The sequence below is a fragment of the Alosa pseudoharengus genome, unplaced genomic scaffold (genome assembly GCF_046254945.1).
Source record: "Alosa pseudoharengus isolate Yale_2024_CS ecotype anadromous, Long Island Sound unplaced genomic scaffold, YU_APseudo_1.1 YU_APseudo_1.1_scf_22, whole genome shotgun sequence".
In the NCBI taxonomy this organism is placed as follows: Eukaryota; Metazoa; Chordata; class Actinopteri; order Clupeiformes; family Clupeidae; genus Alosa; species Alosa pseudoharengus.
In genome coordinates, this window is record NW_027468680.1 from 10,656,529 (window position 1) to 10,673,107 (window position 16,579).

General features: G+C 43.3%; 2 protein-coding genes across 2 annotated transcripts in view; one reads left to right on the forward strand and one right to left on the reverse strand.

Moving 5' to 3' along the window:
- LOC143139762 (zinc finger MYM-type protein 4) overlaps positions 1-1,434 on the forward strand; it is a 41,605-nt gene extending 40,171 nt beyond the window's left edge. The window contains exon 29 of the mRNA XM_076300489.1: positions 116-1,434. Within this exon, the coding sequence (XP_076156604.1) occupies positions 116-323 (208 nt within the window). The 3' untranslated portion in view covers positions 324-1,434. The remainder of the gene's footprint in view (positions 1-115) is intronic.
- A 9,488-nt stretch (positions 1,435-10,922) lies between these two features.
- On the reverse strand, positions 10,923-16,166 carry gjb9a (gap junction protein beta 9a). Its single transcript, XM_076300491.1, has 2 exons — positions 15,950-16,166; positions 10,923-12,446 (listed from the first exon to the last, which is right to left on the reverse strand). Exon 2 carries the CDS (start codon positions 12,419-12,421, stop codon positions 11,606-11,608), a length of 816 nt encoding a protein of 271 aa, XP_076156606.1. The 5' UTR covers positions 12,422-12,446; positions 15,950-16,166; the 3' UTR covers positions 10,923-11,605.
- Positions 16,167-16,579: the final 413 nt, after the last annotated feature.

The window sequence follows — 16,579 nt, forward strand, 5'->3', positions numbered from 1 at the left end:
TCTGTTGATTGTACATCGATCACACATGCCTTGTGATATATTGCTTTCTAGCTCTCTTTGTACAGTAAAGATAGCCGCTACAGTCTTTCTGTTCTCTCTCTCTCTTATCTCCCAGTTTGGAGTCTGTGAAGAAGCGTGCGGACTTGTTCTACCTCCAGCCAGAGCGCGTGTGCGACCCCAACAGCCAGCTGTGGTACTCGGACCAGCCTCTGGAGAACGCCATGCTGGAGAACCTTCTGACGCGGATTCAGGCCGTGCGGCAGGTGTATACCGGGGACACGGAGGACCAGAACAAGGCCACGTCCACTGATGAGAGCTCCTAACGGAAAACGCCACGCTTCAAGAAACGAAATAGAACCTTTTTCATGTTTTAGGATACTAAGTTGGAACTGTGTCTGTCTAACTTTTGGAGGCGTGATTGATTTTAAGGGTATTTTTGAGGGGGAGAAAAAAAATCTAGTGTTGCCCAAGCCGTTGAAAAAGGACTAAGGACATCAAAACATTTAAGCTGTATGTGTGAAAACATTTAAACTGTATGTGTCCTTTTGACTATTGTTACTGTTTTCGTTGACTCCTCGTTTCTCCCTCTTTGTTAGAGTGATTCGTTTTTTTTTATCTTTAAAGCTGTTTACACATTTATAATATGGAGGCCCACTCAGAGCTGCATCATGTTGGACAGTTATGTGAAATTAATATTGATCTCGCATTGACGCTTGAAAGTAATCAGTGTTCTCTTCGGTCAAAGGCTGAAATGACCTGGTCAGAAAAGACTGAAGAAGGGGTCATGGACACAAGGGGAACGATTTCCTAACTCACAAAGACTCGGCATCCTCCGTTATAAAGGACATGCTGATAAGCTGCTTTAAGGCACATTCAACATTCAGACTCGGGTCAGGGACCTCCGCTGATGCATGTTTGAATCGTCACTGTTACCTGCCCACCAATGTATGTGAATCATGACTTCCATGACGACCATAGTCTGCTGTTCGCTACTGAAACTAAACTCTCAACTAATTCAAAAAGGTTTGGTTGTATGGTAGAATTCATATTTGTATAACCAATAATGCAGTTTATTGTATATTAAGTTTTGCACCATGTTGTAAAAAAACAAAACAGTTGGTGGCCAAATCAGAATTACTGAATCACTCACCAAGTTTACTCACCAGGGTTCAGGTATGCTGTTGTCTATCTTCCGAGAGTTTTGGGGGATGACGGTGTTCCGTTAACCCAAAAGAAAATGGTGGAATGTGCCTTGAATAGTACCCCAGTAGCAGGTCTCTGTGATCACCTACCTCCAGTTTCACCCTGAGGTCTGAGGGCACACTCTTCTTTCCAGTGCAGTCAAGAAGAACCTCCTCTTAGGAGTTCTGGAGCACCTCAACATAATCTCTCATGCTGAAGAGAATAAAAGCATTTTTTTATTTAACCTTTGTCTGGTGTGTGTGTATGTGCATGCATGCATGCATGCATGCATGTGTGTGAGCAGGGATGGGCAGTATTTATGATGCATGTATTTCAAATATGTATTTCAAATACAAAATAGTATTTTATAATTTGTATTTTATTGGGTTGAAGAAAACGGCTTTGTGTTTTGTATCAAAATACTTTATAGGTGTGTATTTTTGTAGTTTAAAAACAATGCAAAATGTTCTTGATAAAACCAATTCTTTTGGTGATGTGATCTTATAAAATGTAGCCTCTGACTGGTGCTGACTTCAGGAAGATTGGCAACGTGTAGGTTGCTCACACACACACACAATTACAATCCCTCTCATACCAACCTCGAACTTCCTGAGAACTCAAATCGTTAGTTTCTTGAGAACTTTAATCATCCAATCAGAACACATGGAACCGGTTATGTGGTTGCCCTGCAACAGTGCTCAAAAAGTTGCCACGTGTATCAACACGAAAAAATGATACTTACTTAGACTAGTAAAGACCTTTTAAATATCTATGAAATTCCAAGTTGCTTGCTTGCTCCGTTTGTTTGATATGCTTGTTTGAGAATAGAATTTATTTTGCAAATGTTGCATTTATGTTTAATTAACTTTATGTAGGCCACTTTTTTAGTCACTGTTGTAGACAATAGCAATCAAAGTGGTCATTTTGATCTGTTAAGTTGACGTGTACAGTTGTAGACTGACTTTGTACAAACAGCTGTATAATATGCAGTGTATCTTTTCTGAAGAAGAAACAAGTTTGCAGTCAAATTAGTTTTGCACAGTATATACCTGTTGTCGCCTCCGCAACGGTTTTACCAGAGGTGAGATTTATGAAAAGGGGGGAAAAAGTACAGGTAAAACTGACTTATGCATAGACATGCACAACAAAAGTAGACCTCCAACTGTTTGCAAGTCACTGAGGAGTATGCAGATATTTCACAGCCTAGCTAGCGTACACTACACTGAAGTAAGGGCCATTGTCACATTTGCTACCATGGTAACAGAAGAGATCCATGGCTGGCACTGTAATGTGAATTGTAGAGCCACTGCCGTTGGGAGTGAAAATATAGAACAAATGTGATTTAGTGTGAGGTTGATGGTTTTGTTGTCTTATTTTTTATTTCCGATGCCTCAAGTCTGCAGGGACTGATGAGAGAGTGGGGGTAGGGGGTCCTCTGGCTTGTAGAGATAATTGCACCACTTGGGTTGTGGATTTGAGTGGCCTTGTCTTTGCATTGAGTGCATAATTTACACCTTCTGTGTCAAAAGGATAACGCGATGTTTGCGTCACTCTTCCCTGTATTCTTTTCTTTTGCCTTGAATGCAATCCCGAGTATGTTCCTTTGCCTGAACATGATGAACAGAGTGGATGGAGAACTGCCGGCACCAATGTGTTGTATTGCTTGTGCTGTAGAGTGTGCATGTGTGTGATTGTGTGTGCGTGTGTGTGTGTGTGGGAGTGAGCAGGGCATGAGGAGAGAGATGTGCGCGGGCTTAAGTGTGAGCAGAGAGTGTGTGTGGGAGACAAATAGGAGAGATGGGCTAGATGTGCAAAGATAAAATCACAAAAGCTGTCAGAAAATACTGCAGTTTTTATTTTTGTTTTGTGCGTGTTTTCACCTATGTGTTTCGTCAGGTGACACATCAAGATCAAAATCCAAACAACAAAATATCTCTTCACGCCTCACCTGTGGCACAATGCATTGCATTCCATTAACTCAGTTTCATGTGGTTTCAAATGAGACCTGAGTGTCTTCAGGGGTGCTTGTGGAAACTGGATCTCCTGGGAGGGTTTAGGCTGATTTCCCTTGTGTTCCTTGTCTGAAGAGGAAATGTGAGCCAGGTCAGACCCAAAATGAGGCAAAAGTAAGTGAGAACAGCAAAGCAGGGGACAGAGAGAAAGACTCAGAGCTCCAGATAGCCACCAAAGCCCTAAAGCAGCTTCAGAGCACGGGGGAGGGGTATCAGTGATTGAGAGGCAGAGAGAGAGAGTGAATGTGTGTGTGTGTGAGAGACAGAGAAAGAGAGAGAGAGAGAAAGAAAGAGGGGGAGCTGACGGTGTTGAAATAAGGGTCCATTTGTCAAACAATCAGTGCTTCAGTGGGAGTGAAGACACGATCGGCAAGATTGTGAGGGAATGCAAGCTCTGTGGATATGCCTGGACGGATGACACATTTCTGCTGTTGGACTCTCGCCTGGAACTCAGGGTGCTGCTCATCTGCTGTGGGGAGGACGATGCTGGCGATCTGATTGTTTTTGTAGACGAAACCCCCCGTCACACCACTTATGGGAAAGTGGACGGCTGTGAGGACCGTTCTGAAGAGGCGAGGCGGTGCAAAGTGGGGCGACACTCACCTCTAAGGTACGCGTGATGCTGCAGCTGTTCTCGTTGTTTATTTTAGCCCCAATAACAGATATCTCACAGCTGACTTTCAGATCTGTGTGAGGGGTTGCCGAACAAAAAGTGCTGCTGTTTGCCTCTGAAGTCCAGGATCTCTAAAGCGTGTTAGGTAACGCTGTGCTATATAAATGGACAAATCTATTTTTAACTTTTAGACCTTAGTCATTATTCCCTGATGGCAAACTTTGAAATGTTCCTGCCTTTTTCTTAAAAAAGTATTTTTCTTGATCCTTTCAGAATAAAAAAAAAACCCATTGTGACCCTGGAAAATACCTGTTATGCAAGAAGTCATTGACAGCTGTTGCTTTCAAGCAGATGTAAAGGGAGGTTTGAAGCTAATGGAAAATCGATAACTATGTTTGCTCGAAAGATGCTCTCGCCTCTAAATGTGGACCCCCAGCTCTCAGCATCCCTCATCATCTCAATGGTGCTTGTGCATTAATTGCGTTCATTTTGTCTGGATCATCTAAATGCTCCTTTCAGGCTGGGGCACCTGAGTCACAGAGCAGATTATTTGAACGCAGACAGACACACACACAGCCCCCATCCTGCCTTGAAGTCTCTGATCGGTGATTATTGGAGCGCCACTGCTTCAGAGGGAATTATAAAGCACCTTGTCAGGTAAAGACACCGAAAGCCATGGGGAAGCCACTGAGCAGGCCTGGCTGTTTGAGACAAAGCCCGTGCTGCTCTAAGAAGGGCGAAGATGGCGACGCCTTCAATGAAGATGGCTACATTCCCCAGCGCTCCATCTATGACACTATGTGCATCAACGAGCACATTGACCACGGCTCAGCCCACAGCACCCTCGGTTCCAGAGGGGCTCAGAACGCCGCCTTCCCCAGTAATGGCTCTCTGGAGCCGATTCAGTTGGACATTTTTGACAAACGATCACCTCAGGTTTCGTCCTTTGGGAGGAGGCTGGACGAGAGGGTCATCTTTGACTCGCTGAAGCTTGCACATGACGAGCAGACCCGGTCTCCGGGAGGATACGTGAGAACGGTGTCCCCCAGTGTGTCTTGCAGTTCTGCCCCTTGCGGAAGTGGCTCCATGAACAAACGGTACCACCACCAGGACAGCGGGAAGAAGGAAAACCTCTGCCGCCATTCTTGGAAAGTCGTGACGCCTCCAAAGTATCCGGAATGTATCGAACTGTCACCGGGCGAGAAACACCTGCTCAACCCCGGCATGGCCTTTTTCCCTGGGAGCCTTTCTTCCCCACGCTCACCCCAAATTTCCCCGTTCTCTGGTTCACCCCTGTCTGCTGGTGCCCACACCCCGCCAGTGTTCTTCTCCCCAGGGAAGCCCCTACTGTTCCACCAGGAACAGTTCCACAGGCAGTCCCTGCCGGCCAAGTTCCAGCCCCATCCATTGACATCACCCCTCTCCGAACTCTCGGTCAGCGCCCTTCAGTACGACCACCCCTTCTCCCACTGCATGGACAGCCTGACGATGGAGCGGATGGACAGAAGGATGCTGGTGTCCATCACACAGAGTATAGAGGATGATGTGTTTGGGGAGGTGGAGACCAAACCCATTGACTCAAAGGTCAGACCTTATCCTCCGACACCGGAGCCAGAAAATGACACGGCCCCGCTCTTACAACCGCCGGTGTCCCAACCTCCCGCGAGGTCGCCGGTGATGATGGAGTCAACCTGGCCCCGCAGGCTAATCGGGCGGAGGAGGACAGTGAGACAGGGGGGCGCTGTCCACAACCTACCGATCCTCCCGCCTCTTCCCTCTGTGCTGAGACGGTGCGTGACGGACAAAAAGACTCTACCTCGCCTCTCCCCTTTCCCGGAACACCAAGCAAAGGTTGACGTTGCCCTCTTGGGAAAATCTCCTCTTAAAGGCGAGCTCCTAAAGGACTGCAGCTTGCAGGACTGGAAGATCCTGAAGGAGATCGAGGAGCGCAAGGGTGTACCACCAAATAGCAGCCAGCAGGAAGTTAGCCCGGAAGTCATCCAGGAAGAGGAAGTGCAAGAGGAAGAACCGAGCAAAATGCCAACTGTCGTGGAAAGAGATGAGCCGGCACCGAAAGAGTCACAAGTCACAGCGGCCGGGAACACAGATGAGGAGAACTGGGACGCTGTTTTGGAGATGGTGAACAATATGTGGGACGAGGCCTGGGAGGACCAAGAGACCCAGCTCACAGGCTCCCTAAGGCAATGTTGGCCGTTACTCCAACCGCCAACGGGCTTTGGGGGGTCCCAAGCCCCCTCTTGCTCCAACTCATTGGTTGGGGTGGAGGATCTCCTGGACATGGAAATGATGAACAAGGATGAGCTGAAGGACTCAAAGGAAGCCAAACTCCAGGCCTTGCTTCAGCATTCACTCTCCACTGAGTCACAACAACTGGAAAAGATAGAAAAGAAAGCTGTTAGGGGGATAATTCATGTAGTTGACAAACAGCCAGAACAGACTGCAACCTCTATATGCCTTGATCTGATTACAGTTGAGGCCCAAGTATTGATGGCAGAGGAACATGTTAACAGTTCTTTGAAAATGAGCACTGTCAATGAAGAATCGCCAGATTCCAATCACACACTCGAATCAGACAGTGGGGTGTATTTGACCAACCGCAGTCACACTAGTCAAGATGACTTTACTGTGGATGTAGACAGAACCTTAACAGACATAGACATGGGCAGTACAAGCTCATTAAACCAGGTAGAAGAAATAGCAGGAGATCAATCATGCAGAAAAGAAGAAACGACTGCAAAAACCTATAGAAACAAGGTTGTTATACAGTCCTCAGTAGTTGGGGACCTGCTCTCTGATCCAAAAGAAAGCAACAGGGGTTCATTTAAAAACCCACAGCACAGACCCCAGTTTAAAAATCCAGAGTCTTGGAAGAGTGAGAACAAAACCACTGTGATTAGGGCTGGTACAGATTCGCCTTTGCCCCTCTCCCCATCTAAACACATGGCCCGGGCCTCAACAAAACTGCTGGACTGTGGTGACATGGATCCTTTCGTCGCCACAGATAGTTTTGTATACTTGGCAGTGTCTGCCAAACCACAGGAGCTATCTACCACAGTGAAAGCAGTTCAGAAGGAGCCACTCCCCTCTGTCACCTCTACCAGGCCCTGTTTGAATCCTGACGAGTGTGATTTCCTCTCCACGGACAGCTTTGTGTACCTGGCAGCACCAGACTGCCACTTGATGGGCACTGAAGGCCACTCCATGTGCTCCGGCTCGAAGGACTCCGATTCTGACGAGGACAGTGGCTCGAGGGTGGACTGTGCGGCTGGGTCCGCAGTCGAGGACAGTGACTGGGACTCGGACCTCTCCGACTCGGAGCCTGAGGGGTCATCATCGGCCAAGCCCGGGTGGGATCTCTGGGACGAACTGGAGCAGGAGGTGCTTCCGGGGCTGTTCGACGGGGACGAGCAGGAGCAAGAGCTGGAGAAGCTGTGCGGAGTGGCTTTGCAGCAGCAGCAGCAGCAGCGACAGATTGGCTGGCAGGCTGGGCTGGCCTCCGAGGCTTCTGTCGCTGACGGAGACGCTCAGAAGGTTCTGGCAGTGTCGGAGAGCACAGAGGGGGAAGAGATTCACACAGAGGTAAAGTCTGTACGCTAGCTGTCCATCTTACATAGCCAAAGATAGTCTAAAGCATGAGCATGAGTCACCTGCTCACCACAACACCCGACACATCAGCCAGTGTAATAAAACATTTCCATTTATTCCTCCAGTGAAAGGCAATTGTTTTTCAATAATTTTTTAAACAATACACTGACCCAATTTTTCAATATACAGTACCTAGTATGTCTTCTCAACTAAGTTTTCTCAGATCTTAACCATAAATTGGAGACAAATGATACAGACTTTCCAAATGTCTCTAGTGTTTCCGTTTTGTTTTGTCATGTATATCAATTTGTTTACCAAGTGCTTTTGACAGAGTTGTTCATTTTATATTATGCTTGTGGAACCTATCAATGAAGTTGTTGCTTTTAGTCATTTAGACACATTGCAATGCTGTATTTTTGAATCAGGAATCACATATATTGAGGAAATATGCCATTAAAAATAATATCAGAAGCACAGTGAAAACATTCTAATGCAATATGCTATATTTATGCTATTTGGACTTATTATATATTTTGTATGATGTTGGCATAAATCCTGACTACTATGTATGTGATGGGGTGAGTGAGATGAACAGGATATATAAATATATATATATATATATTAGTCTATCAGTTCAGTAATGCTTTAGTAAATAATCATTTGCCGTGGATAGTTGACACAGCTCGCTCTGTGTGACATATTTCCCAAAGGAAACTGCACTCTGCCTGTTTGTGTGAGTACTGTAGATATGAGGGCTTACTGTTGAGATGCATCAGTGTGCGAATAAAGTGCAAAAAACCCATCAAGGCTTGAAGTCTGAAGTCTCCCGTCTCTGTTTGCATTTTCCCTCCTTTCCAGTCGTTCTGTGCACTACAGTAAATTTACCGGTGAGCACCAACTGCATTTATGTCGCTTTGACACCTAACCTACCGGCAGATCATCACGCTCCATCCTACTCAGTAGCCTTTTCCTCCACAAGTGTCTGTCCATCTGCCGCATGGCCTAGAAATATAAAATATCTCATGTGTATTATATGGGGTGTGTGTGTATGTGTGTGTTGGGCAACGTGAAGAGGCTGCCTATCTGTGGGGCTATTTCTGGTTAAATTAATTAGTTCAGTCTAAACGAGGCCAAATTTAATGCATTACGTGCCAAGTATGATACACAGGAGAGGGTTGCTCCGCCAAGTGACATGCTCTGATACGCCATGTTCTCCTATGTTCCTTATTGCTTTGGGGATGTTTTGCTTCACTGCCCCTCTTTTCTGCCACTCCACAATAATTCATATTCTGTATTCCGTCCAGCAAAACTGACCTTCCATCTGGTTAATGCGGGGTGGGGGGTTAGGTAGGTGTATGTGTGTGTGAGAGAGAGAGAGAGAGGGAGAGGGAGTGTATGTATGTGTGAGTGTGTGTGTGTGTCTGAGAGAGAGAGAGAGAGAGAGAGAGAGAGAGAAAGAGAGGGAGGGTGAGTGTATGTGTGTGTGTGTGTGTAGGTGTGTGTGTATGTGTGTGTGTGTGTGAGAGAGAGAGAGAGAGGGAGAGGGAGTGTATGTGTGTGTGTGTGTGGTGTGTGTGTGTGTGTGTGTGTGTGTGTGCATGTGTGTGTGTTGTAAGAGTTTTATTTTGGGGTTCATATCCTGGACTACTTGGCTGAAAACAAACTAATACCTAGCAGCATGCACACCTTGTAAACACCGTAAAGCCGACTCGATAATATGTGAGTATGATATTCACAGGTTATATTTATTTGATGATAGAGGTGTTGGATGTATATTTCACTGTTTATTACAGGTCGGCTCATGTGTTCTCTCTCTCTCTCTCTGTCTGTCTCTCTGTAACTCTTTCCTCTCTGTCTGTCTCTCTGTGTCTACCTCTTTCCTCTCTCTCTTTGTCTGTCTCTCTGTAAGTCTTTCCTCTCTCTCTCTGTCTGTCTCTCTGTAAGTCTTTCCTCTCTCTCTCTGTAACTCTTTCCTCTCTCTGTTCTTTTCACTGTCTCCATTTCTCAGCTCCTCTGTTTATCTGTCTGTGGATGTGTGTGTGTTTACTGGAGAATTGAGCATCTGTGGTGTGTGGTCTCTGTGTGCGTGTGTACTAAAGGATTCGGAATTAGTTTATGTCAGTGTGTGTCTGTGTGTATGTGTGTGACTGTCTCTCATTCCCTGTCTTTGTGTGTGTGTGTGTGTGTGTGAAGGATTTAGCATCTGTGCTTGTGAGTATGTCTCAATGTTTGTATGTTTTTTTCTGTGATTGCATGTTATAATCACTATGTTTTTGTGAGTGCAGCAGTGTGTGTCAGTAAGTCTAGCTATGGTTATACATATATATATATATATATATATATATATGTGAATGTGTGTGTGTGTGTGTGTGATTTTATGAGCACACACTTGTTTGCACTGGGCATGTGTGGATGGAAGCAAGAGCAAGCGTGTGGGAGGGTGGTGGGTGGATGGATGAATCACTCACAGGAATATTTGCCCTGTTCCCTCTCTCTCTGGCCGACGCGATTAAGATGTGAGCTCTGATGGTTTGCCTGTTGATTCTCTATATGCCTGCTCATCGCCAGTGCTCGAGCAGTGAATAGCACATCCATAGGTGATAATTTCAGTGACTCCAGCACAGTGCATTCACCTAGTGTCAGCCATTACCTTGGCCGTTAAAATAGACTTTGCTGGAGAATAATAGAAATTGGTCGATGTTTTTTTTTTCTGCCATTAAGTGAAAAGAGGCAAGACGGGAAATTGACTGAAAAGGTGTGTGAGAGTATGTGTGATGTGTGAGTTTGTGTGTGTGTGTGTGTGTGTGTGATGTGTGAGTATGTGTGTGTGTGTGTGTGTGTGATGTGTGAGTATGTGTGTGTGTGATGTGTGAGTATGTGTGTCTGTGTGTGATGTGTGATGTGTGAGTGTGTGTGTGATGTGTGAGTATGTGTGTGTGTGTGTGTGTGTGTGTGTGTGATGTGTGAGTATGTGTGTGTGTGTGTGTGTGATGAAAGAAGGAGACGTGGAGAGTAGGAGTGTGGTCGGAGAGTAGGAGTGAAGTAAACGCTGGTAGCTGGAGGAGAGAGATCAAGAAGTGCAGCTTATGTAACATGTAAATGAAAGTGTCCTGGGCAGCATGTGCTGTAGAGTGTTATTTTTATACGTGTTTTAGGTGAGGAACAGAATTGGTGTGGGCTGCATGGGAGGGGGGCTGAGGCTGTCTTAAACAGAGAAAGAGGGAGAGAGCGCGGGAGAAAAGAGAACTTGGGAGAGAATGAGACTGTTTTTAACAAAAGAATCAATTTGTTTGGAGAATGAGGACATATTGTATTTTCTGGCAAAGGAGAATGCTATGTTTTGGGTCGATAATTGTATTGATAATCAATACAGATACTGTATTAAAACCCAGAGGATAAGGCATTAGCAATCCATAAGGGTCATACATATTAATGGAAAACAAATTTATTCATATAGACTCTGAATGTCTCCAAAAGCAAGTTTGCAAGACCATAACAAAAATGCAGAATAAATGTAACAACAATGCAGATTTAATCTTAAATAACCAGTGTAAGAGCCTTTTGTATTTAAATACTAATAATGCTTTAAATAAATAATAACTTTGAAATGAAAACAATTTGTCGGCAAACTAACTCTAATTATATGGCAAACTAACAATTATAGTTAATAAATAATTATAGTTGTAGGAATTGTAAAATTCAATTATAGTTATTGTATGTGTGCTATTATGAAATAAACTACACTTTTAGTCTTTGTGATCTATCTGAATATATTCTGGGATTTAAGTGTCACAATAAAACCAAATATGCTATGACTATTGTATTTTGTGATTTCGGATTACAGGTGTTCTCATTGTAAACACAGCATACATAAGAAAATATGTAAAAAACAGAAACAAGAAACAGTGCTTTGCCACGTATAGAGTAAACACAGATATACAGTGAAAAAAACAAACATAACATACACAACACATATCAGCTATGAAGTTAAACATTTACAGATACGTCCTTAACCCTATTTGGCTTTTTTAAACTACTTTTCCCTGTATTTTAAGTGTAGAATTTTTCTAGTTTAACAGAATGTAGATGTGACAAATTATACCATCTTGAGTTATAACTCAACATGTAAACATGTTGAGTTATAAACTTGTAAGGTGTGTGTCCAGTCCTCAGGCCCCCTTCAGGAGATATGTCACAATTTAGAGGTGGCCATTTCCTCTTTCTTTTCCTTACTGAGGTTCTGGGTGCTGGTCATAGTGGGGTCAACCCACTGTGCTCGGGACTGTGGTCGGGGCGGCGCTAGGTTAATCAGCTCATGATTCTGAGCAAAAACCTGCCTGTCATGATTGACACGGACCCTGAACAATTTATGGCATCGTTTGCAGATCAGATAGAGCATCTCGATGATGCACATGAAGATGCACACTGCCGAGGTCACCACCATGAAGAGGGTAAAGATCTTCTTCTCGGTGGGTCGGGAGATGTAGCAGTCCACCGTGTTGGGGCACGGCTCCAGGCTGCATTTGGTGAGTCGGGGCATGTCGTAACCCTCGTAGATGTAATAGAGGATGTAGAGGAAGCCCGCGTCCAGACCGGCCTTGAAGACCAGGCTGATCAGGTAGGTCCACCACAGGCCGCCACGCTTCTTCCCCGGGTTGGAGTAGAGGTGCGTGCCGTCCGTGTGGGTCGTGGTGTACTTCCGGTCCTTCTCCTCGCGGAGCTTGACGTGCGCCATCACCATGAACGACGGGCAGGTGACGAAGATGAGCTGCAGGGCCCACAGGCGGATGTGGGAGATTGGGAAGACGCTGTCGTAGCAGATGTTGGTGCAGCCGGGCTGGCGAGTGTTGCAGATGAAGTCCTTGTTCTCGTCACCCCACACCCGCTGGGCGGCCACCACAAAGACCATGATGCGGAAGACGACGACCATGGAGAGCCAGACGCGGCCAAAGGCGGTGGAGTACTTGTTGACCCCGCTGAGGAGGCTCTCCAACGCAGACCAGTTCATGCTGGCCGGACGTCAGTGCACTTGTCTATGCATACACACCAGAACATAACACACCGACAGCTGTTAAGTTGCTGTACACAGAGAATTGGGAAACAGCTGGCACAACCATACCTGCATACTGTGTCTGCAAGCTACCACATACTATATTTTGCTAATTTTTCTGGTGTTGATCAATCATGCATATCATTTGATAATCAATTCTGATATTCTAATATCTGATAGTTCACTTTTAAGATTGAACTGACAGTCTTTGACCTTGGAGTCAACTGTCTTCATAACAGCCATGTGTGGATAAAAAACAGGGGGCAGCCGTGGCCTACTGGTTAGCACTTCGGACTTGTAACCGGAGGGTTGCCGGATCGAACCCCGACCAGTAGGCACGGCTGAAGTGCCCTTGAGCAAGGCACCTAACCATTCACCCGTCCCCGAGCGCCGCTGTTGTTGCAGGCAGCTCACTGCGCCGGGATTAGTGTGTGCTTCACCTCACTATGTGTTCACTGTGTGCTGAGTGTGTTTCCCTAATTCACGGATTGGGATAAATGCAGAGACCAAATTTCCCTCACGGGATCAAAAAGAGTATATATACTTATACTTATAAATTACAGGAGAGAATGGAATGGAATGGAAGGAAACACAAAACTAATCACTGCCATCTTTACACTTGGGAGCTTAAAGGGTTGGCAGATTTGTGTGTGACCTAAAGGGCAAATTTGGAGTGAGCCATACACACGATCGAAACTACCCAACTTCACCTTTTGATTTTGCTCTTTTGTGTTTTCCCAGCAGCTTGAAGCTGATCAGTTAAAACAGCTGTTGGTGTGGTCAGCTGTTGATGTCATAGACCACAGCTATTTACACAACTAGGATATTCATTAACTTGTCTTAGCATGTCTGGTATTGTATCAACCTTTCTGATAATATCACACAAATATAATTTTTTAGTCAAATTAAGGATAAATCAGCTGTAACATTAACACATGGTGACACTGGCTCAGCATTTAACTGTTAAGTCATAATCAGTAGTAATAGCCATAATCAGTAATAGTCATAATCAAACATGTAATGGCTACAGAAGGTGAATACTATGGAACTTGGAGTTGATAATCATTCTTTCTGAGTAAAGTGTTGAACTTGGTATTTATGGAAAAGGAACGGAAATGCTGGCAGATGTAAATACCATCACTACATCTCTATCCTCTCTAGCATGATGAGCAGAGCATTTGAAACACAACGCACCGAGATTTGACTGGCAAATTACAATCCTTCCCCTGCTAGTTTTCTATCGCAAAGATAATCTATAACATGAAACATATTTAATTTTTTAACAAAGAAAACAAAGAACGTTCCATGAATCAGATTCTTCAACGGAGAGTACTATCAGTCAAAAGTGTGGACACACTTTCACATTTATGGTTGTAAAACTAAACTTAACAAAAAAGGGTAAACAAATCAAAATGTTTATATTTTGGCTCTTCAAAACAGACGATTTTTGCTGTGATGGCAACATTTCATACTCTTGCCATTCTCTCAACCAACTTAACCCTCTATGGTACAGTGTTGCCTGTAGGCAACATAGCCTATTTTGCCTTGTTGAAATAAAATGAGACATCCCTTAAAGAAGTAAATACTAGACAACTCAATACTAACCAATGAAAATGCAAAATAGTGGTCACATGCCCCACAGGCAGCTATTTTGACCCTTCTTTCAGCAGATGCACACGTTTGGCTTGGTATCATATTTTCTCCCTAGAAAAGTGTGAATTTCACTAATTTCCCTCAAGTTTACATTCTTCACAAAAACTGACAACCTTCATTGATAAGTAAAGATGTATTTTCAATCATTTTTATGTATATAAAATAATGTATATAATTTAAAAAAATAGCAAAAATTCTGCATGTTGCCCACAGGCAACATTGTACCGTTATGGAATCAGAATAGGCCTTTTGTGATATAATTTAAGGAATGTAGGGGAGTTTTTACTTATAGTAATGATTTTTGCTGCTTTTAATTTTAATATAATCTACATGATGATTTGAAGATATTATGATTTGTTTTATGATAGCGTTCCACAATGGTACAATGTTGCCTGTGGGCAACAGGTGAATATGATACGATACTTTGTTTTACTTTTTTGCGAAAAATAAATAATATTATGGGGTAAAAACTACATAATCCTGTTTTCTATGTCTTTGGTTAAATACAAATATCTTATAAACAAATATGCCTTATTATTTTGTATAAGAAAACTTACATAGTTTAATGTTTTCCATTATGGTACAATGTTGCTTACAGGCAACGGTTTTATAAAAATAAAATAAAATATATATTTAAAAAAATCTTCCCTAATTTTGTTTAAGTGTAAGTATTTTTAAGCAGGAAAGACATTACAAACATTTTTTTCCCCATTCAGATCATAATGCGTACCATAGAGGGTTCATATTAGATTCTTCAAAATAGCCATTTTTACACAATATTTGTTTACCACGTGTGTTAAGTCATAGTTTTGAGTTTTGAGTTTTGTTCTACATTGTAAAGACAGAAAAAGTCAGAAAATGAAAGACCCATAAATGTGATAAGTGAGTCCAAACCTTTGACTGGTAGTAGTGTACTACAGTATATGTATTTATTCATGGGATGAAGTGTTCAGACAAATTGGAGGATTTCCTACAATAACTACACTTAACAACAATAACAAACACCCCACTCAGTCCACAGTGCTGCACATGTGCATACGCCAGTATCACACATGGATCAAGGTAAACACTGAATAATGATTCTCCCATAACAAAATTATGGGGAATTATGGAAGATGACAACAGCTTCAAAAATGACTTGACCATGTAGATGAGAACATCAAAGAAACATCAAATCAAATTATCAGGGATTGTCATGCTATTCCAGATAAGACTTGATTGCATTTTAATTTGCATTAAGTTTTGCTGTGTTAGCACTATACCTGATAGTCAGGGTTCAGTGTGAAAAGAGAGTCCTTTTTTCCCAAGTAATTATATCCTCACACTGTGCTATAATTCAGTCTGTTGAGGAGTAAATCAACATGGGTTTGAAATAAGACTGAACTCAAAATCCACACTTTTTTAAACCACCATGTCTGATATTCTGAATTAAAATTCTGTTAGACTAATATCTCAAAAAGGTTGAAGATATGGCTGGGTTTTGTGGCTAACAGCGATACGGCATTCTATGCCCTCCCGGATAAAAGCACTTGAACTACCGGAAAAGCTTCTGGGAAATTGGATTTTAAAGCAATGAGGAGTACATGATGCTGAACAAGCAGGAACAAAATTGTTTAACATTAATTTGACTGGTCATGTCCGTGAAGTGTGAATCATAATTTCTTAGCCATATTCCCCCTATTTTGAGTAGATGCCTGACAGACAATTTTGGCATGAGTCAGAACATAGCCCTTCTCAAAAAAGACGCTTCACCATTCTGTTCCAACATGTTCTTTGGTTAAGACCATCTTGGACTACATTTTCTGAAAACACAGATAATGAAACTGATCTTACCTGATTAGAAACTCCTGTCTCACAGAAGTCAGAAAGAAAGTGAAAGACAGAAACCGCATTCGCAGACTAAAATAAATAAAAACGCAGTGTGATCTTTGCTTAAAAAATCTCGCCAAACCTGATCTAGGCCTCCTGGAAAAACACTGAGCGTGTTTGCAAAGGCCAGGGCCAGGTGTGTGCTTAGTTCTGTCTGGCAGTGGGGTATGTCATCCCACGATGGATGGTTGTGAGGGTGTGGGAGGTGTCTCTTATTCATAAGGTGTACTTTTACACGGGCTTGCAAAGGGTGGAAGTGCAATGGAACCCTTTCCTGCAACATGAGGAAACAGCCTCTTCGAAGGTATGGCCATAGTCACACCCAGAAGCACAAGCACACATATGATTGTGCACATGCATAGACACACACAAACAGATACACACACGCACACACATGGGGGAAATCCAAGTGTGCTAGTTTTGAAAAATATTGTTTTCTTTACTAGTATCTATATAAAGTGATCTGATTATCATGATGAATATGATTACAGCTTGTATTAGGTATGCATCCCATTCCAGTGTCATATGTTGTCTGTAAATACCTGGCATTTACTGTTTATACATTTAATTAACAATTAACATAATAATTCCCGT

Bases quoted from the DNA above. Each gene is read 5' to 3' on its own strand.
- gjb9a (XM_076300491.1), bottom strand. From the start codon at position 12,421: ATGAACTGGTCTGCGTTGGAGAGCCTCCTCAGCGGGGTCAACAAGTAC.